At 28.5% G+C, this 23,981-nt stretch overlaps 1 protein-coding gene across 1 annotated transcript in view; it reads left to right on the forward strand.

The window, feature by feature from the left end:
* The window catches only part of LOC107440704 (focal adhesion kinase 1), a 95,690-nt gene that overhangs the window by 48,693 nt on the left and 23,016 nt on the right, over positions 1–23,981 (forward strand). Inside the window, exons 3-10 of the mRNA XM_043047568.2 lie at positions 3,164–3,341; positions 5,935–6,107; positions 8,532–8,619; positions 14,220–14,296; positions 16,786–16,903; positions 19,957–20,097; positions 22,661–22,738; positions 23,740–23,853. Of these exons, the coding sequence (XP_042903502.1) occupies positions 3,164–3,341; positions 5,935–6,107; positions 8,532–8,619; positions 14,220–14,296; positions 16,786–16,903; positions 19,957–20,097; positions 22,661–22,738; positions 23,740–23,853 (967 nt within the window). The remainder of the gene's footprint in view (positions 1–3,163; positions 3,342–5,934; positions 6,108–8,531; positions 8,620–14,219; positions 14,297–16,785; positions 16,904–19,956; positions 20,098–22,660; positions 22,739–23,739; positions 23,854–23,981) is intronic.

The following is a 23,981-nucleotide window of genomic DNA, read 5'->3' on the forward strand; positions in this document are numbered from 1 at the left end:
AGAATTGATCTTTTTCTATACAAAATTAAATCTATGACAGTACGAAGCAAAATCATTTGAAGTGAACAGAATTTATATTGTTTTAAAATAAATATAAAATGAAAAATATGTATGCATGTATAAAAATAATTGATGTACTGATTTTAAATGTTTTAATTTTAATCAAAATCTGCTATCTCACACTTTTTGTTATTCCCTTTCTTCCCTTTAAATGTGACATCATCTGTGTTATTGCCCAGTTCAATTTTTTTTCATTTTATATGTTTTTGTAAAACCTCCTCGGCTCTACAGTACATAAAGAACCTTGATCTCCTTATTTGTAAAACTAGTTAACTGAATTAGTTATAGAGCAAAACATTTTTAAATGTTTTAGTTATTAGAAAATATTATAGTTTATTTAGATTCACTACCATTTTTATTTTATTTGAACAGTCTTGTGATTGTACCTTGAAACAATGAACTATGATATACCTTGGAACATGTTCCAAGATACAGCATAGGAGAGAGTAGGGTAAAATAGTGTACCTTGATTTTGGCTAAATTGGTTCTGTTTTCTATTTCGCAAACTCTGAATTAAAATTTAATAGTCAAGAAGAAAGACCTACCATATTGGCGTGCTGTTGATTAATTCATGGCACAAAAACACGTCATTGCCGCAATAAAAGTATTAATTTATATTATATGGAAGGAATTTATGTGTGAAATTTCAAAATACTTATTTCTTATACCTGTGTGTTCAAAATAATTCTTAAAATATTTTTTGAATTGATTGCATTCAGCTGTTAATTTTTTTTCCGTATTAAATTGTGCATCGTTTTTTTAGGATTTTTTCTTTTCTTTCTTCAATTAAATATAAAATTCCTATCTAAAAAACAAGTGTGTCAGTTTAAGTGGGTTATTGAATCAACGCACTTTTAATTGAAACTTAACATTTATTTGGGATTTTATTTTATTTAAACCTATTATAGATGTAAAAATTTTTATGTTTTGCATAAACGGTACATTTGCACATAATTTTATTGAATTTTGCGTATATTTTTCTACAATTTTGCTTTTTTTAAATGTAACAGTAACAAATGTTGCAACATTGAGCAAACATATGTTAGTTAGAAACAGCAATGAGAAATAAAGATTTTTAAAAAATATAGATTTATTTTTTGGTTGAAAGAATTTGTTTGAATATTAATAAAAAAGTAAATGAAAAAGATAAGTATTGTTTTATTTTTAATTTTTTTACTTTTTTGTTGAAAAAGTAGCTTTTCTTCAAATTTTAAATGCACACTATTATGTTTGTCTTTCTTTTTCTTATTTCTTGTTATTTTTGTACATTTGAACATAATTTTATTGAATTTTGCGTATATTTTTCTACAATTTTGCTTTTTTTAAATGTAACAGTAACAAATGTTGCAACATTGAGCAAACATACACTCATGTCCATAAATTACGGATAATTCAGAATCACACGGAAATCAAACTCTAAAATTAAAAGTTCACCTGTAGAATTATCACACACATCCTGAAGAAGAATATGCAAATTACAGGAAACCACTAGATGACGCTGGTAGTACGTCACAATGACTAGAGTGTAAGAGAGGGGTATATAAGGAATGGTGGCAAAGAAGTAAAATTTTTCACAAGCACTTTAAAAGCCTTTCAGTGCAATAACCGCATAGTTATGGCACAAAGGAAGCATTTGGATGATTTTTTACGTGGCAGAATCATCGGACGACTGGAATGTGAACGTACCCAGCTGAAAGTATCCGAGGAACTTGGAATCCCCCAGAGTGTCATCTCCAGGCTTTGGCAACGATTCCAAGGTGATTGTAATGTGAGTAGACATTACAGAGCAGGTCTCCCCCGAGTTACAACGCCGAATAAAGACCGGTATTTGGCAGTTACTGCCAAAAGAAACAGACGGCACAGCATCAGACCTGTCTCGACAGCTCTCTTCAGCTACCAGTACAACAGTTACAAGGCAGACCGTGTACAGACGCTTAGGGCACATTGGTCTATATGCTCGTAGGCCTGTTAGATGTGTTCCTCATACCGCAACTCACTATTGCCTGCGATTAGCCTGGAGTAGAGAGCATGCATTGTGGACACCGCAACAGTGGTCTTGTGTGATGTTTTCCGACGAGTTCAGGTTTAGTTTGCAGTCTGATTCTCGCCGGACTTTCATATGGAGAGCGCCAAGTACCCGTTACCACCAAGACAACACCATTGAACTACACCGTTGCGGTGGTGCAGGATGACTCGTTTGGGGAGGAATTATTCTTGGTTCCAGAACTGACCCGCATGTTCAGAGTGTAACGATGACAGGCCACATCTATAGGAATCTCATTCTGGAACAACATGTACGTTTGTTTCGAGGTGCCATGGGTGCTGAATTTCTGTTTATGGACGACAACGCCCGTCCCCACCGTGCAAACATTGTAAACGAATGCCTTCAATCGGAGGATATCACCCGTATGGATTGGCCAGCATACTCACCGAACTTGAATCCAATAGAGCATGTGTGGGATATGCTTGGCCGACGAATTGCAGCCCGTCAGCCCCCTCCCACCTGTCTACTGGACTTTCAGAGGGCATTGCTTGATGAGTGGTGTAATATTCCCCAAGATCAGATTGATAATTTGATACTCAGCATGCCTAGGCGTTGTACAGCCTGTATTGCATCGTCTGGGAGATGTACTCCGTATTAACCATCATACTAACCATGTTATACTGTTTTTTGTAAATAGGTTCTTTTTTGAAATTTGCTCCAGGGAGTAAAAATCGCAATTTTTATTAATTATGTCAAACATATAGCATCTTTTTTGCTCTTTACCTTTTGTTTAATACATAGACTTTACAAATAAGTCAAATTTGTTTGGCTTCTGTCTCTTTTTGTGCCTGAACTTCATTATCCTTAATTTATGGACATGAGTGTATGTTAGTTAGAAACAGCAATAAGAAATAAAGATTTTTTAAAAATATAGATTTATTTTTTAGTTGAAAGAATTTGTTTGAATATTAATAAAAAAGTAAATGAAAGAGATAAGTATTGTTTTATTTTGAATTTTTTTACTTTATTGTTGAAAAAGTAGCTTTTCTTCAAATTTTAACTGCACACTATTATGTTTGTCTTTCTTTTTCTTATTTCTTGTTATTTTTGTCTTTTAAGGATGATAGAGGATTCCATTACTCTAGAAGAAAGTCAATCAAAAGATAGGGACTCGAAAAATCAAAAATTAGATTCCTTTAGTAACAACAATGATAAACTAGAAAAAGCAACTCTTAAAGTCTACCTTAGTAATGGAAATTTCAATATAGTAAAATTTGGTGAAACCACTGACGTTAATGTAAGTACTACTTTTATTTTAATTCAATGAAATTATCATATGCACTGTTAATTGTTCACTAAATTTCTTGAAATCCTATAGTAAATTGGATTTTAGTTTTAGGCTTCATATCTTATCTCTTAAAGTGTTTTAGAAATTTCCGTTTGCTCTGCAGTGAGTTCTTTGAAAATTAAAAATAGTCAATTCCATATTGGGTATAAATAAAGTTGAAGCAGTATTCAAAAAATACTAATGAAAAATTTTCATTTTTTTTACTATAAGGAAGCTCTTTTTTCAGTCTCAAAGCTTAGAGTAAAAAGGGAATCGAAACACAGGGAGAATTTTAAGGTAAGTTGCAACTTAACTGACAAATAGAATCAGGCAGCAAGATCAAATAATATAGTCACCCCTAGGAGCAGAATTATTTTGCGATAAGTCTTTTGATAATTACAAACATTCTGCAGGTACTGACCAAAAAAATTCACTTATTAATATTTTAGTCATGAAATAATTTTATTTATCAAACTAATTTTGCAAAAAAGGAAAAAAAAGGTTAACAAACTAGCCAGAAAAGAAGAACCTTAATTAAATATAAAATTACGTATAAATGCTTAAATTATGAAATAAAATGAAATAAACAGTTATGCAGTTTCTTTTTCTTTGTGACAGATTGTTAAATTGTTTTGCTGGAGAGCCGACACAAATCATTTTGCTCCAAACACAAATTATTTTGCAATATCTTCGATTGTTCTGTGATATATTTACGTTAAAAAATTTAATATGTGATTCACATTTACTTGATCAAATGTCGCACTTAACAAATGTTCAGAAATTAATGATTTTATATATATAACAATGTTTGCCTGCAAATTTTGTGTCATTCCTGCATAAAATATGGAGACCAACTTTTGAGTCATTATCTTAAAAAGTAGAGATTTCTAAAGGTTATGTCTATTAAGTTGTTTGAAACATGATGTACTAAATTTAAATTACTAACTCATAAATATTTAGTGAATTTCATTTAAAGAAAAATTCTTGTAACAAATTCAAAAGCAAACTAAAGATTTATATCTGCAATAAGTCATGAGTTACTTAAAAATCATTTGAATATAAATATAATCTTTCATTGTTTTGTTATGAGACCCGTGAAAAACTTTAAATTTCATTCAAGTGGCCATAGCTATTTTTGACCAGAGGAAGTTTCACTTGTAAAGATTCAACATTAATCTCACAGTTTTTCAAAATTCCAATGTTATAATGCTATAGAGGAAAAAAGCACCCTGAATAAATATACTTTTAGCTATAAAGAAAAATTAAAACTGAAATTTTAGGCAAAAAGCAGCAAGAATTGTAGTCATGCATATTGTATCGAATTGCTGTGTGCATGGCAAAGATCAATCTGCCTTACCTTTATATTTTTCAAAATTTAAAGTGGTTGATTAGGGATTGATGTAGTTCTCTGAAACTTTCCAGATCAAAGTTTAAAATGAAATAAGTTTTTAATTAAATACATAATCCCTAGAAACTGAAGCAGTAAGATATTACTTGATTATAAAACTTTATTCGCTTAAAAAATATAAAGATTGGATATAACAGTTCACATGTTTCAAGCACTCAAACATGGGTGCCCATTTTCTAGACTTGCCAGATGTGAATGAGAAGAAACAAATTGATTTGAAATATAAAATTTAAAGTTTCCAATGAAAATGGGAAAATAAAGATGAGAAACAAAACTGAAAAAACCTGAGTAGCCAAGAGAAAAAAAATAAAGATAAAAAGCAGAATAAGATAAATCACTGTGACTAAGAGGGGCAAATCAGGGTAAAATGCATTTTCACATGTTATGTAGAGGTAGTGAAGAACTAATATGTTTAACTAGGGAATGAGCATTCATATGAATATAACAAGATTTCAGGACATCAAGATGAGCTGATGTGATTAAAGTGGAAATAGTTTTGGCATTGTCAAAATTAAATTTATGCTCAAGATTCCAACAATGTACAGAAATGGATGATTTTTCATGTTCTTGATAATGGACATATCTACTATCATGTTCCTTAAGTCTAAATTTTAAGGCATGTCAGGTTTGTCCAATGTAGCTAAGGTTGCAATGACAAGGAATATGGTAAATTCCCCAGCAATTATTAAAACTGATAGGATCTTTAAGAGACTTAAATTTAATTTTGTTGACAGGCCTAAAAATGACTTAAAAATTAAAATGGGAGAGAGGATCTTAGCACTTTTGCAACAAACTGAGAAAAAAGCGTAATTTAGGTATTTTCTATATATATCTATACATATATGTATATATAATATGATCAGGATTGTATTAGATAATGCACTTTTTTCAAACAGCTGACTTATAAACTTCGAAGGGAATATAATTCTTAAAGCATAAACTCCTAGAATAAAGTAATTTTTCTTACCTTATATTTATATTGGCGATTTCTTTTACTTATTTCATATATTGAAGTAATGTTGCATTTTGAAACTATCTTTCATTTTTCTAACAAAATCTGCTTTAATAGCTGAAGTTTAAAAAAATGTATTATAACTGCTACATGATTGATTCTATTGAACTAAAAGATTGTATATTTGATTTTTAATTTTTTAGGATATAATAAATGTTGTAACAAATAAACTCTCTGATACTCCTCGCCAATACGTTTCTTTGTTTGGAATACGGATTTTAGATACCAATTCCAATGAAGTTCACTGGTTACACACTGAAGTGGGAATGTTTCAAATTCTAGAAAAGTATTCAAATTTGGCTTCTGATGACTGGCGGTAAGATTAATTAAGTCTTATTTCTCTTTCATTAACATAATAATATTTGAATTCTGTTAAAAACTTGACATTTTCAAGAAAAAGCCCAACCCATTCTTTTTTTAAGGAGGACTTACAGTGTTTTTTTCGATTTTTATGAAACTAGTGTTATTTTAATGTGTAATTCTTATGAATAAACACTCTTAATAAAGTTACTAAACATTAATTTTAATTTAGTAAAATTGATGAATAATTTTTAACTAATGAAGTGTTAATTAAGGAAGAATGATTCTCTTAAAGTTTTAAAATTTTAAACTCAAGAAACTTTGTTAAAACTAAAATAGAACTTTAAATTAAAATAATCACTATAATAGCAAAACAAAGTGGATTAATAAATAACAAAGGCACATTGGTTAAAAATTAGCATGAAGAAATACTTTACATTGAAACAGTCTTTAACGCATAGAAGATTAAAATTTGATTTACACATTGCGTAACACATTCAAGAGAAAGAACGACATGCATTGCGCTCTCAGGCATAAAGCTGTAAGTCACAGATGACAATGAATTTAAGTTAATGAAAGCAAATTGTGAAGTTTGATAAATGTTAATTGTAAAATGTAAATTGAGTACTATTTTCAAAACTATATATTGACTTTTAATCAACAGTAACATCTTATATTTCCAAAGAAAAATTAAACAGCTTAATCAAATTAATTTTATTAATATTATATATGCAAATTTCATTTTGTTTAGGTTTGAGTAAAGTTAACATTTAATTCGGCAGGTGTAAACAATTTCAATCAAATTATTAAAGCATTTTAATTAAACAATTTTTATCCTTTTGATTTGTTTTAAAATACATATTATTTAAATATGTTAGACAGAAAAAAAAGCAGATTAAAATAATTTCTCATGGACTTTTGATGAATATTAGTGTTATGAGGGCTAAAGTTGAATCTTTTTAATGTCATGTTGTTGTGCAAAGATTTTTAAAACTGTTCAGGATGTGTACGTATTGACTCTAGATAAACTAATTTTTATGTTAAACAATTTTCTCCATATTTAGCTACGAAAGTTCAAGATTTTCAGAAATTTGAATATATCCTTTTGAAAAAGAGAAACATAAAAAGGAGTTATTGAAAATTCTGATTAGACAAGTTCTAGAAAATCTATGATACCAATTTGACTTAGGCAATTGAACTTTTAAAAAGCACAGAATTAATTTATTTTGGTTGTTAATGCTTCACTAGAGCAACACTAATATGCTATTGGTAACAGTTTGGTTTTTATTATTAATGATGTTTTGAATTCAATATTGGCATAAATCCACTCTACACTACCACTTTTTAAGGTATGTCAATAGGTCGGGCAATTTTTGAAAATTTTTTTTATGTGTATTATAATTTAAAATATGTTTTAATTTATTGTTCATCAAAACATTGATTTCAAACTTCTGTTTAATCTCACTTCTTCTAATTTATTCTCACTTCATCTATATTTATACTATCGAAAGAGGAGATGTCTGAAGCAAAAAATAAAGGCATAGGAATTACAATTTGTATGGAATGAAAAAAGCAACATGATTATAAAAATTAAGTATTAATGTTAGCAACTTTTTTTAGATTTTTAATATGTCTGGTTTAACATTTTTAAAATGGGCCATGTACTCTTTATGAAATAAACTGAGGGGGACGAACCTTTTCATATTAAGTTGAGGACAATTCATGACAAAATCAAACAAACATTTATTATCAACTGAAACATAACAATAAGATAAAAACAGAAAAGTAAAAGTTGTGTGTGAGTGTGCACAGAGCAATATTCAAAGCTTCTTAAATACTGAAGAAGATACAAGGTTGCCGATCCTGTGTACATCATCCAGCTGATTCCTTTGGCGACTACGCACCATGCCTGGCCCCACAAAACAATTCAAGCATATAGTTTATGGTATTTTTTTAACTCTAAAGTTTTTAGAGAGATTAAAGAAAAACATTCTGTTGTGACTCCTCCACAATTTGAGCTCTCTATGAAAATGTATAGAAAGTTATTTTAAGTTGAAAAATCTGTCTAAAAATTAATTGAGTTTGAAACGAGTTTTGCAGTTGTTTTTGAAACTATAAGTTTTATATTTCCTCTTTAAAAATGATATCCTGGTTACGCTCATCATATCCTGTATGGGCACTTCTGCATGATCAGTTTGTATCCCTCAACCATTAAAATATTTTAACATGAGAACACTAATCTTAATTGTTTCAATACATAATAAAAAGGAATAGCATTATAAAAAGGAATCAAAATGACTTAGATTAGTGTTCCTGGGTAAATTCTATTCTCAAAAACTGCATAATTCTTTAAAATTATATTTCCTAGGATTAAGTTCTTTGAAAGTTTTCATGCATGCAATGTATAATAAATTTATTAATTATTTTTTATTTTATTTAGGCTTGAACTACGTATTAGATTTGTTCCTAAAGATTTAAGAAATTTATTTGAAAAAGATAAAGTTACATTTCTTTATTTATATGACCAAGTAAGTGGTAAATAATCTATTCAAAATTTGAAATAAATTGATATCTATGTTATTTAACTTCATAATCATATTTAAAAAAATTAATTTTTATTTAATTTACTTTTTTTAAATTGCTTGAGTTTAAATAATATAGGAATATCCATGTCTGTTTTCTTTTAAATTTAATTACCTGATTTGAACTTAAATTCTGAACTAAATTAGGATTAAGCAAAATTTTAGTTTCTAGTTTATAAAGCACTATATCTCTTAATAATGTTTGTTTGTTATCTTCTATCATATTGCTGATTGAAAATGTTTTAATTATAATATTTAGATTAAAATTTAAATATTAATTATTTAATTGATTTTTTTAACAACTATGCTAATTAAATTAGCATATCACCTTAATTTTTTTAATGTTTCACTTTGCGTTAGGTTTGTAATTTATTTTTCCCTTTCATATTCTGAAAAACTGAAAACTTGTGCATACTTTTCTAAATTGTTTCCTTCCTTTTGCATACCTGCCAACTCTTCTGATTTTGTCCGAAAGCTCATAAATTTCAAATCCGTTTTACGATCTTCCAATCAGGAACAAAAATCTTCTGCTTTTTTAAAAATATCATTTGTTTCTTTTTATACAATTTGTATTGTTTAAGGTATAGGAAAAATATTGCATAAAAATTTCTACCGAAGGAAGATATAAAAAAAGGGCAAAATCTGACTTAATAATATGAAAAAGAAATTATGGGTTGAAAGTGGGGAAATGCACAAAGGGGGCCTCTTGCGTTTCTTTACTTTCTCCACCTCTTGTGGAGAATAAAGAAAGGTCATATGAACAAAGAACGTCGCTTCTTTTTTACTCTAACTGGATTATTCCACTTTGTAACCATGGAAACAGAGGTAGCAGAAAGAAATTTGTAGTGTTCACGAAGCCAGAACGGAATTCATAAAAAAGTTGTGTAAGATGTTGAACGAATACAATTGGTAACTTCAAAGTTTTGTGCGGATCTACCGTTCTGCTTACGCTTTATTTTAAGAATTTGGTGGAATTATAGCCAGGTGAGGAAGCTTGAAACGAGTCGTAAAGTGATTTGCGTTTCAATCCTGTTTCATCTTGCATTGAAATATTATTGTTTTGAATTTAAAATGGGTGGTGGATTAAAGAAATTATAGTCTTAATCATTTTGGGATAATCATATTATGGATTTTCCGTACGTAAAAAGATCAACTTTTGGATCAAATCATTCATATTGCATTGTTTGTGGAGTGGATTTTCTAATATCTCACGGTGGAAAAAATGACAATAAAAAGCATATGAGCTCAGATTAATACCAAAGACAAGGGAAATTCTCAGATTCAAAGGACTTTGTTAAGTTATCAAATTATTTCTCGAGTTCGTTGGATGAGAAGCAACAATCAGTAATGAATGCTGAACTATTATTTACCAATTTTCTGATCGAACACAATATTCCGACTACTGCTGCTTATCACGCTTGAAAATTATTTCCGAAAATGTTTCCTAGTCCCGAAGTCGACAGAAAATATGGTTGTGGGAAAACAAAGACAACAGCTATAATTAGCCTTTTAACTTTAGAAAAAGTGAACGAAATAGGGAATTAACTGCAGCAAGTGCCCTTTTCAATGGGTGTAGATGGCAGTAATGATTCGGAAACAAAGCTTCACCCAATCATTATGGAATATTTTGATGAGAATATCAGAAAATTGCTTAATATCCATAAGCCCAATTGCAAATAAATCCATAGGAAAAAATATTGCACCAACAGTTATAGATGCTTTTGACGCATTAAAAATTCTATGAAGCAACTGTTTGGCATTTGTGCTGATGATGCACCAAACCAAAGACAAGCGAAATTCTCAGATTCAAAGGACTCTGTTAAGTTATCAAATTATTTCTCGAGTTCGTTGGATGAGAAGCAACAATCAGTAATGAATGCTGAACTATTATTTACCAATTTTCTGATCGAACACAATATTCCGATTACTGCTGCTTATCATGCTGGAAAATTATTTCCGAAAATGTTTCCTAGTCCCGAAGTAGACAGAAAATATGGTTGTGGGAAAACTAAGACAACAGCTATAATTAGCCTTTTAACTTTAGAAAAAGTGAACGAAATAGGGAATTAACTGCAGCAAGTGCCTTTTTCAATGGGTGTAGATGGCAGTAATGATTCGGAAACAAAGCTTCACCCAATCATTATGGAATATTTTGATGAGAATATCAGAAAATTGCTTAATATCCATAAGCCCAATTGCAAATAAATCCATAGGAAAAAATATTGCACCAACAGTTATAGATGCTTTTGACGCATTAAAAATTCTATGAAGCAACTGTTTGGCATTTGTGCTGATGATGCACCAAACCTAAAAATGAGCTTCAAGAAATATAAAAAAAGCTAAATTAAGTAATTGTATGAGCTGTCCTGTTAAGGAAGTTAAAAAAAAGTCAAAGTAGTAAAACATTTGTTAAAGCAACTCTTAAAAAAATTGTTACTAAAGAAGATAGGATTTTTTATTTCTTATAATCTGAACTAAAAAAAAAGCTAGGCCCAATTCTTGTTGCATATTCCAGAATTTGAAAGACGTCTGTATTCTTTAACTGTTTTTTTTTTAAAATTTAATATTTGCATTTTGAATTCCATGTTTTTTTTTTAAAAATCTACCAAGTATTATTAACTTTTCTTTTCAGAACAGTGGTTAAAATATTTTTTATTTAATCTTTGTCATATAGCATTAATCCTACACACGTTCATTTTATTTTTATTTATTTTTTTCTATTGCTATTAATCCATTTTTGGCCAATGGTGCGTAAACGCACCATTTTAATAAATAATTTTTTATTAACATCATGGCGAATATTTTTCAATAATTTTATTTTTCTGTGTTGTTTTAAATGGTTTTATAGACATCTATAAAATATTAGTAATTCAATAGGAGTAAATAATTTCCATTGAGAAATTTTCAAAGCACACAAATTTTTGAACTTCAAACGGTTACAGAAAAAGCCCATTTTTTTTAAAACTGTTTAATTATTCCACCTCAGATTTATTATATGTTTTTATAATTGGTTAAAGTAGTAAGTTCTGAAAAAAAATTAAAATAAAACAAATGTGACAAAAAAATTAAAAAAATTTCATTCAACTTTAATGGTGCATTAACGCACCATTGACCGAATCAATGAGAAATAGACGAAATTCGAAAACCCACATTTTATGCAAGGTTTCAGAGTTTTATTGAAGATTTATTGTATATTCAGAGTTTTATTGGTTTTATTGTATATTCAGAGTTTTATTGTTAAGTTTTTATTTTTATCAGAGTTTTATTGTGCTGAGGTTAACAGTGTTCGACAAAATATGCCATAAGGAACAAGCGTTGTTCTGAAGTTACTTAGCGTTGTTTCAATACCTGAGATAGTGAAATTTAAGTTTTGATAACTTTTTCTCTTCCAATAGTTTATTTGAAATTTTGAAAGGAAAGGGTTTCTTTGCATCTGGCACAGCTCTTGAAAATCTTATGGGTGGTTGTATATTGGATGACTACACAATTATGAAGAAAAAAAAGAAAACTTCGTGGTTCCTATGATATTGCATTCAGCAAGGATACAGAAACCCTTGCAATTTAATGGAACCACAATGCTGTGGTAACAATTGTTACTAATAACGGTATCATTTTGCCCCTTGTAAGTGCCAAACGGTACAGTTGCAAGGAAAAAAAGGAAGCTTTTTCTTATAACCATTGTTGAATAGCCGACCTAATTTTGCGGGTCTAGGACTCCTTGGGCAACTCCGTAGCCTTGTAATTTTGAACCCAACCCAGAAGACAAGGGATTTCCTGGATCAAATATTGGGAGAAATCTTCCTCCTTGGAGGACTTTTTGATGGAACTAACCTGCATTTGCGTTACATGGAGAAAACCACAAGAACCTCCCACGGCTAGCCTGACTGCAAAAAGACTCTAACCCATGATCCATCTACCACTGAGGATATTTCGTCAGCACTGTGGTCAGTGCCAGCTGGATGAGGATTCGTATCAACCAACCATCATCGGGATTCGAACACGGTTCGCCTCATTGGAAAGCTAATGCTCTTTCCCTTGAGCCATCGCTGCTCAAGAAAAGAAGTTGTGATTTCACAGCTCAACGTTATTTCGGATTAGAGTAAGCATATGGGAAGTGTAGACCTACATGACAATGCCATAGCTAAATGCCGCATCAAGATTCAAGATAAGAAATGGTGGTGGCCATTATTTACAAACTTCGTTGATAGTGTTATAGTAAGTTTCTGGAAGCTACATAGAATTTCAACTGGCTCAAAAATATCACTTATATACTTCAGATATTATATAGCTATTGCCTAATTAAAATCTGAATCCGAGAACAGTAAATCTGGTGAAAGTTCATTACAAGTTACCCATTCAAACAATGGTTGCCTGGCATCCGCAGTACAGACTGATAGAGTCGGACATACAACAAATGGGCAGGGAAAAAAAGCCAACAGGCGATGTAAAGTGTGCAAAAACCTCACGATTAATTTATGCATCAAATGCAAATTTCATTTACATTAAAAATGTTTAGAATGTTTCCATTAAAAATATAAGCGTTAAACTTAACGAATTGTTCATTGATCTGGCCAATGGTGCGTGTATGCACCATTTTATTTCTTAAATAAAATATTATTTTTCATGCAGGAAACCTATTTTTTGTTTTAATGAATGTAATTTAAGCATACTTCAGTGAAAATAATACCACATTTTATAAAATTTCTATCCTTGACCTAAAATGGGTTAAAAACAAATTAAGTATTAAGTTAGATATTTTATAATATGTGCAGCTTTTTGAATTTCTTTTGTTACAACTCCTCCTTTTGCATTTCATTTTTTATATTTTAGTTCTTGCTTTTGTTTTATTAACAGAAATGTGTTTAAATATTATTTTTTGAAGCTTATTACATTAATTAAACACTGCTGCTAAATGTAGTTAAAAGGAAGAACCTAATTTCACAGTTTAATTTTTCATTCAATAAAATTTAAATTCGATGAAAGGAATTTCTGTTCCATATTTTGTTGAAAATTGTAAATGAAAGGGTTAAAGGATTTAAGGTATTTAAAGTAAGAAATTTTTTGTTGCGCATAAAATCTTCCTTTTTTCTGATTTAAATCTTACAATTTTTGAACTTCAATCTTCTTAATTCCTACTTTCTGAGATTGGCAGGTATGCTTTTGATATTTTTATTTCATGTGCAATTAAGTTTTCAATATATTGCAAGAATTCAATTAAATCATTAGTGAAAAATATATTTTGATGCAATAAAGTGGCATACCTCTCATAAAGGAGAATTTCTGGTTTTTTGCTTGCTAGATAATTTAAAGGTTCAAGTTTCTGAAAACTTAATAAAAATTTATTTTATAAACTAATTTTTAGATATAACAGTTCAAGATGTTTATTGGAAGCAACTATAGGTACATTATAAATGTAATATAATTCCTCTTTTTGGATAAGTTTGTTTTATAGAATGGTATGCTCTTGATATATGAATGACATACTGTTAATGTTCACATTGATTAATTTATTATTAACTGCTGTTTTTCTATTTCTTAATTTTTAGATTAAAAATGACTATTTGCAACTGAGTGGGAGTATTGATCAAGAGTTGGCTATACATTTATGCTGTATTGAAATAAGGTTTGTTTTAAATGAATATTTTAATTTAAAAAATTATACATCAGCTTTGAAAGAAATAGGGCTGAAAATCTTTATTTACTGTTTCACTAATCTTTCTTTCTTTTTCAACTGATATAGACTACTTTTACTTTCCAGACAAGCTAGTACCTATAGATTTGAAGCTGAGTCGTTTTTTAAACTGCCTCTAGTGTCCAGTAATTTACAGTGATAGTTCAGTGTCTTAACCACAATACCATTATGGCACGCTCAGATTAGTATATAATGCTGTAGAAAACATTTTTGCAACAGCTCATTTTAGGTGAGGAGGTTATAGAGGTTAAGGCTCCATGATATTCTGTTGGGCAGGTTTCAAGCTGCTACAGAGGAATGGCATCGAATTGATCATTAAATTAATAGTCACATATTATGCAGATTAGAATTTTGTAAACATATACTTAAAGTATCTTATATAAACTATGAAGAATTGAAGAGAAACATTGCAAAGCTAAGTGAATGAGCACTCCAGTGATGCAGTCTGTTAAAGCGTTACTCTCACTGCTAGTTGGAGAGCTAGGGTTAGTGAGTTCGATCCTGACAGCCAACAAAAAACCCTGGGGTGTATATAGACAGTGGATGTTAAATTTATTGTGGCTGAAATTCCTCTCATTGGCTGTGACGTGGAAATTTTGAGAAAGGGGCACCAGCTCTGGTGCTGTCCCTGTTGTCTAACCAGGTTCAAAATTACGTGGCATTCCTATCATTATTAAAAGTTGGAGTCCTAAAATGGGGCTAGGTGCTTGGCTATGGTTGAGTGATGTGTGAGCTAAGTAAATCAATGTTTTAAGACCATTTTTTCATAATAGGATGTACAGAAAAACAGATCTGATTAAGATTGTTTACTAGGAAAATGGGAATATAGAATTTACTAGGAATTATGCTGTATAAAAAACCACACACCCTGTTCTGTCAAATCTTACAATCTTTTTCGTTCTCTGCATTTTTTTTTCACTTTGATTTTCTTAGAAAAATATAAAACAATGTGATAAATTAAATATTTTGTTATTCTTTATTGTACTTGTACTTGAATTATTGTAAAATAAATTATACTGTTACACATATACTATTATTTTTTATGTGTAAAATTATGCTTTAAATTTCAAAGAAATCTGAATTATTATTATATAAACATATATATCCTTTAAAAGTTTTTAAATTTGTAAACACTAAATTTAAAAATGTTTGTTTTATTTATTTTTCTCTTTCTGTATAGAAATAATAAATAGATATTTTTATTTGCTGCTTTAACTCTAACAATGATTAACATTAGTAAACATAGATGGCGCCACAAGCCTAATTATGTTTTTAAAGAAATAGTATGGATTTAATAATTCTTTATGAAAAATTGTTAAAAAAATAATTTCACTTCAGTAATTTTCCGCCACTTTCAAGAAAAACTCATGTTTGTTCTGACAAAATTATTAAATGAAATTAAAGTCAAAATTAAATGAAATTAAACTCAAAATATAAGTGAAACTTATATTTTGAGACAAGTTGTCTAATATTGATAGAAGTACTTTTCTATTTTTTAGAGAATAAATGTGAAATTCTGGTAAGAATTTCTCTAAAAGTGGTAAATAAGTTTTGGTGCATTTGTTATATTTGATGAAGTCAAAAATATCTTGCTCTATGCATTTTTGTTTTGAATAAAAAACTTTTTTTAATTTTTAGCTAGAATTAAAATTTTTGTAAACTGGGCTATCAAATTAATTAAAATTAACTTTCTAAGGCCGTGGACAAGCAGGAAAAAAATCTTAGTGACAAAGCTAAGTAATCATATAAACCAATTATCCAAATGAAAAACCACATGAACATATTAAAATGTTTAGTTTAATAAATAGACCCTCTCGATAAACCATTCAGATTATTTCAACGATCTTCTACCATCTGGGCAGCTCTTTTCATCTACCAACATTACATCATTAACAATAAGGACATGTTGCTAAGAAAGAGGTGCATGTTTATAGCAAAAGTTTTCACTCTATTTTTTTCAAATTCAAATAATCACATCAAATTAATTTATTAAATTCTGAAAACTATACATTAAGATTAGTTCTTTTTTGAAAAAAGCGAAATATAGTAGATGTCTTCCTCTTAAGCTTAGTTAAACCTGTATTCTATATGCAATTTTTTTTCCGTTTTATAGCTCATTTAAATAGAATAGCTGAGAAAAATTCAAAATTTATGGTGATCAGCTACTGTTTCAGATTGAAATATTTTAGTAGAATATTAGTAGCATATAAAGCGTAGAGAAAAAAAATGACTTGAATGCAAAAACATTTGTTTGAAAAAATTTAATAGGAATATAATCCGGAAGAAAAATATGCATTGCTTGAGTATTTTTTCTTGATGGCACCTACTGTTTTGCCAATTTATATATTTAAATTTTATTCAGATTGTATTAATATAGTTTAATTTGAATTTAGAGAGGTATTTTTCTTTTTGCTCAACAGGAGGTTCTTCAAAGATATGACTCATGTAGCATTAGATAAAAAATCAAATTTCGAGTTCCTAGAAAAAGACCTTGGGCTACACAAGTTCCTACCCTCATCTGTGATTTCTAATAATAAGGTAGATTGTTATGAATTTTAAATGTAAAGCTGAAAAGTATTTTTGAAAATATAAAATTGTTAACTATTTTTTAAATTTTATGTAAATCACATATTTTATTTTCTTCGCTTGAAACTAATATTTTATTTTATGTTATGTGAAACTTTTGAAACATTATAAGTTATTAAGTACCATAAAGAAATATGTAGTTTGTGACAAATTTTCTTAATCTTTATTAGCTTTTGTTCTATACTTTTTTTTAATTTTATACTCTGTCTTGTTTAATTCCTTTTTAGTTTATTCAAAAGAGGACTGTTGATCAAAATCAGTAGAATAATTCTGTTTTACTATTACCTTGCAATACCTATTTGTGCTTGTAGTTTTGGAGATTTATTGATTACTTTCTTTATTTTAAACTTTTAAAATATTTATTTAGTTATTAAATTGTTTAAATGCTTTTACATTCTTCTTTAAAAATTTTGTTAAGCTTCTACAATTAGGATTAAAAGATTACATTTAAATTATTTGAAATTGGGAGATATTTTCATTTGCAGTATTTAAAATAATCTTTTTTAATGAGAACCAAAAAGTTACCTTTGCTAATAAAAATCTTAATGTAAAGGGTTATTGTTTTCTCTTAATAAAAACGAACCTTATGTTGTTAAAGCTAAATAAGTTTTTAAGTGCACGATCTTTCAAGTTCCGAATAATAGTCTATATATTTAATGAAACTAGTCTTGCCAAAAATATGTATGTAAAATAGTTTTGTAACTTGTATGTTTCAAAAGTACAAATGATAACATTTCTCTTGTGTATCAAACATAGCCTTAAAAAGTATTTAGACACTTTGAGTATCCTGCGAGTAATTTCTTATTAAATTAGGTCTGTCTGTTGGAGAGATTTTTCTTTAGCTAAACACATTCCAAGACTACTTGAGTCTCTAATGCTGTTTAGATTAGAAACTGAACAGCTGATACCAGCTCTTGCTCTAATTAACTCCACATTCAATTCTGGTTGAAAAATTGTCTCTTTTTGGCTTCATTAATGTTTTTTTCTTCTTCTCTCCTTCTTGCCTCTTCCCTCGTGTTCTAATGTATCCCTTTTCCTCTTCTAAAATCACACTACAAGTAGCTTAAATTCTAAAAAATTTTAACTTTAGAGTATTTTTTTTACCGAACATTATACTCAATTTCTGTAATCTTAAGTTATTTGAGAAATTTACAAAATTTCTTGCCAATGTGGTCTGCTCTATATTGGGCAAATTAAATATGATTCTCAGATGTGAAATTCAGATAAAATGAAAATATTAATTAATTATATCAAAAACTTAGGAGTTCATGATATATCTAATGTGCAACACTCTTGATCAGTAAATCATAAATTCCAATTTGATTTGGCTATTGTTATTCAAAAATGTCTTTGGTAGATTTAAATTTTTGGGAAAATTATTTTATTATTAAAAAGAACAATACATCTTTAGCAAATGAACCTTCTGTGATAAAATTTTCCTGAAGATATGAACATGGAAACTTTTCTTGTTTTAATTCCAGATATTAAACACCATTACTTTTAAAATTTTGATTCTTAACTCTTGTTTTACCCCTTCAATGTATCATTATTATTCTACTGAAGTAGTTTATGTCTTTTGACTTCCATTTTCTTATTGGTTGATTCAATTTTAAATTTTGCTTTAACTTTCTCCTTTATAATGTTTTTCATTGCCATTTTTCTGTATTCTGCTTTGAAGATGATGCTCCAATGTACCATCGAAATTTTTATGCAATTTTCAATTACAGTAAAGCGCCGATTATCCGAACTGTTCAGGACCAAACGTGGTTCGGATAATGAAATGTTCGAATAATTGGAAAGTTGTTTAAAACCTAGTTTAAATGATTATTATTTATGCACCAACTTCCCTTCACACTTTTTCTAGGCTTAGGACTGGCAGTACTATCTAAAATAGCTCTGGCGAGTTTAAGACTTTTTTTTTTCAATTTTTAAATATATTTTTTTAAACTTTTTTTTTCAATTTGAATCATTTTTATCATATTTCGGCTTTTTTATAATTTTTTTTGTCAATTACTGATTTTACCACATTTTTCTTTATTTTCCATTGCAAAAGATATCCAGCAAAGACTTTTGTTTCAAAGAACATGCTCTTTTTTGTGCAGCCATATCCCTTATTCTTTTTAAATAAATCAACTGAATTGGATCAACATCATTTTGACGTTCTAGGCAATTCATTGCAATATCTAATGAATTGCATGCTTCTTATGAGAAGGTCCACGATCTTGAACTTGATCTCTTACTTCTTCCTCTTAATCTGAGGAATTCCGATTTTCGTTCAAAATTTCAGAAACAATTTCATGATCATTTAAAATTTTAAATCCTGAGTCGTTTTCAGTGTCTCAACACCAGTCTTCTATTTCTTCTGCTGTATAACATGGCATATTTTCACCCGAAAGATCTACCGATTCGCAAACTGCAGTTTCGTTTGTTTTTCTGATAAGAATTTTATTCCAAGATTTAAGATTCCAAGCACTGTAATCACTAATCATTAACCATGAATGACAACTACCCATCCCCCAATTGTAGAATTTTGGTACTTATCTATTCATAAACACATTCTGCTTTCCAACAATTGTAGATTGTCAAAATGAAGCTCGCATTCTTTGATGATAATTTTCAGTTGAAGAGGGCCAAAGGGGTATGTAGGTTTAACTGTATAACAATACATGTATGTATGGCTACTATAAGAAAACTGCTGAAAAAGGTTGTAAATTAAATATGGTCTTCAGATGTAGTGGATATTATCTATTCCTCTAAATTTAGAAAAATTGTTGATAAGTTAAAAAGTATTCTAAACTTAAAAAAAAAGAAGTTAATTCGGACATAATTCGGATAATTGGACGCTCGGATAATAAGAGTTCGGATAATCGGAGCTCTACTGTATTGAAATGTGTTTATTTGTAGATTTTAACATTGTCCTTTTTCTTTTTTAGCTCTATGTATATTTTTTTATAGAAGTTGTTTTATACGCTGATTTTGAAAACTTTTTTTGTTTCTATTTGCAGCCCAAAGCTCTTCGTAAACTGATACAAACTCAATTTAAAAGATTTGCATCTTTGTCAGAAGTAGACTGCATGTTTTTATTCCTGGAAATGGTTCATCAAGTTATTAAATATGATAGAGAAAGTTTCAAGTGTGCTTTAGGGGTATATTTCTAAAATTTTATTCTTATAATTGAATATATTCACGTTTATAATATGCTGCTAAAATTTTGATCTAAGGTATATAGTTCGAAGTTTTAAGTGTATGATCAGGAAATTAGAGACAGATATAGTTCATGTTTCTAATTAAAACAAAAGAGCTATATCATTAAGCTTTAGACATAATAAGATAAATGTTTATTCTTTTTTGAAAAAAAATAAAGAAACTATGGTAGCTTTTCTAATCAGTAGCAAGTTTTAAAATACAAATTTATAGAGACAGAAGTTAAAGTACAACTCAAAGGATAATAGCTCACTGTGCACATCTTGTTATCAAGTTATGTGTAGTGGTAAATAGAAACTATAAAACACTTAATCAAAAAGGAATAAAGAATACATGATTTAACTTATTATAGCTATTGATTATTGTCAGGATTATAATTTTCCTTTAATACAATCTTTAAATATGCGCATTGCGTTGGAGCTGTAAAATTAATAATCAATATTTTATTAAATAAAAACAAGGTACCGAATATTTTTAGCTGTGATTGTTTCAAATTAAATGTTTTAGCTCATAGTGCACTTACATATTAATAAACTCAAATATTGTGTAGTGGCAAATAATAACTATGAAATACTTTGTAAAAATGGTTACTGTGAATTGAATAGTAGTAGCTGCTGATTATTGTCAAGGTTATAATTCTCCTTCAATTGATAATCAATATTTTATTAAATGAAAACAAAGTAGCAAATTTTTTTAGCTGCGATTGTTTCAAATTAAAGGCATTAGCTCATAGTGCACTTACATATTAATAAACTCAAATATTGTGTAGTGGTAAGTAAAAACTATGAAACACTTTGTAGAAATGGTTAAAGAATCTGTGAATTTGATAGTAATAGCTACTGATTATTGTCAAGGTTATAATTTTCCTTTAATGCAATCTTTAAAAATATGTAAAACATTAGGGCCAAAAAATTAATGATTATTTTATTAAATAGAGCATAATCTTAAGCTGTCTTTGAATTGAAATCTTAAGCTGTTTTTGAATTTCAATATTACTATTTTTAGCAGTTAAATAAAGACAATTAGAATTTAATTTCTGCTAAAATGTGACTAAACTGAAAAAAAGATTTAACAGATATTTTTGAGAGTAGGATTATATATAAATTTAATTATTGAATGATATATGTTATTCCTGTTTTGGCATGACAATAAACATTTTGTCGTTGTGTAAGGAATATATATTTAAGGAGTAACTGTAAAAATTATAACTTACATATTGTATTCAGTTAACTGTTTTTATTGAAAAATATATTGTTTTATTTTTAGATGTATTTAAAGAGATGTTTGCATCATGCTTTCTATCTGATGTTGCTTTTGTGGCTAATTTTTTCTTGTTGAACATATTTATTAATATATAATTTTAGCTTTCGCTTTCAAGGAAAATAATTCTATGAATCAATATTGTTGTATAACTATTTTTATTAAGCATGTGAATGCTAGAAAAATGTTTTCTCAAATCCTGATCTTAAGCATTCATTACTTATTTAAATAAGCCTCGCAGTTAAGAAGAGGTAAAATTATTAATTATGTTTTTTATTCTGTTACAGTAATTGGATTTTTGAACGAAATAATAATTTTTTTTGCTTTTGCGAGGTCTGTGAAGTTGTGTGGAGAAAAGCAGTTTGTACTTGTGTGTTATTTTTCCACATTATTTGTCATGTCTTTAAGGAAAAAAAGATTATCGTTAAAAGAAAAAGTTGATCTAATTTTTGTAGCAGAAATGGAAAAGCTTATTTTGCAAGATTTAAGACAAAGATTTGGAATAAGCAAAAGCTTAGTAATACTAATCCCTGTAAGCATTATAAAACTATAAAGTTAAAAAAAGGGAAAAAAAACTAAAGCATGTGAAATTTATACAGAAGTGTTCAATTTGTTTTGTTCAGTAAGAAAAATTCTTGTAAGAGAAAAATTAATTTCTGGTATTATTATAAGAAAAGCTAAGAGAAGTTTAAAAAAGTATGAAACTACTGGACATCAAAGCATCAAATGATTTGTTAGACAAATTTAAGTTGAGGAATCGCATTACTTTTAAGAATATCTGTGGGAAAAAATTAGAATAAACGCAACAAGGATCAAAAAAGTTGTATGTGTGAACCTGAATTTCCCATTTTTACATATTTTTGGATGAAGGGCACCTATTTATAGAACAAACATCTGGTTCCTTATTAGATATCCTTATTAATAGGTTCCTTATTCCCTTATTTCAAGATAATGCTGTATCTCTTTTGAAAACACAAACAACATTTATCACCTTTTAACTATTTCTAAATTTCTATAAAAATTTCCCTGCCAAGCAATTCTTCCATTGAATCAAACATGAAGTTGAACTTCCTATCTGGGTAGGAAGGCAATCATGCCCTACTCCCAACTGATTCAAGATTGATAATTTACATGTCATCGATTTAAAATTTTTATGTATGAAACTCTTTTTTTTGTAATTTTTGAAAATTACTTAAAAAATCAAACATAATTATAAAATTTAATTTGATAATTCTTGTAATATAGACAGGTTGGAGTGTTCCTGTAGAATTAGTGATTGGTGCTGAAGTAGGAATAAGTTTTCTAACAGATCCAAATGCGTCAGTAAGTTTTTTTTATATTGTTAGTGTTAAAGTAACATCTCTTGTAAAAAATTGTTACATAAAAATTTATAATCCTAAGTGTGTTTATTAGCAATTAAAAACTTGAATTTAAAAATTAGGTTACATTTATGCATTCATTGTTTTTAAGTCAAAAATGTCTGAGTTGGAATTTTTTTTTACAGATAGTTTTAATCTGAAGTAAAAGCGAAACTGTAAAAGCTATTCCGTGCTTATGATTGTCTAAATTTTTTTTTCTGCTTAGTTTTTTGTGCACACTTAATTGCTTCTATTGACTGTTGAAACGGTTAGAGTTTAATTACTTTTAGTTAAGCATCAAAGTTTTTCTAAAGTTTACTTTCCTTAAGCAATGTATGCACACAATTTCTTACAAAAACATGTAACTAATGAAATCTTTATTATAAACTATATAAATTTAGAAAATGCATATAGATGTATATAAGTTGCATACATAAGATTTGAAATATTCTGAATATTATTAGGGAATATTTCAGTTATATATATATATAAATTATGAAAAGTTATATAAATATGTAAGTTATAAAAATGTCATAGAAAATGTCTTACTCATAAATTAGTATAAGGAAAAATATTGTAATTAAAAGAAATTTATAAGTAAGAAATTTTCAAATGCTCAGTAAATATTTTAAGAAGCGTTTGAATAACAAATCAAAGGGAAACAAAAATAAAAATAGAAATCACAGTTTTAAAATATAAGAAAATTTGTTAACTGAATGTTGTTAATTTAATAATTTATACAAGTGAGAGAAATATTTTTGAGAATTGATAAAACTTTTAAATCGTTTCTTACTTATGGCAATAAAGGGAAAAAAACTGTATAAAAAATATTTGAGCTCTAGATACTTCTATATTTTTAAATTTGATGTTATATAATTATACATATAAAATATTTATTGTGCTAGTTGTATTCACAGTTTTTTATTTGAGCAATATTTTTGTATTTATCATAATTATTAATTACAGCCCACACACATGGCTAGTTTCCAAAAGGTGCAAAAAATTTCTACTTTAATATCATCTGATGTGAATAGTGGAAATAAGCATGTCCTGCATTTGAAAATAGATGGAGCTTCTGAGGTATGCATTTCTTTCTTTCTATTTCTCTTTCTTAATTTATTCAGTTCAAATGTTTCTATAATTAAAAAAAAAAATTTGTTTATATTTTGAAACTAATTTATCAATGCTATTGAACCTTTAGGTCATCT

Source organism: Parasteatoda tepidariorum, chromosome X2 (genome assembly GCF_043381705.1).
Source record: "Parasteatoda tepidariorum isolate YZ-2023 chromosome X2, CAS_Ptep_4.0, whole genome shotgun sequence".
In the NCBI taxonomy this organism is placed as follows: Eukaryota; Metazoa; Arthropoda; class Arachnida; order Araneae; family Theridiidae; genus Parasteatoda; species Parasteatoda tepidariorum.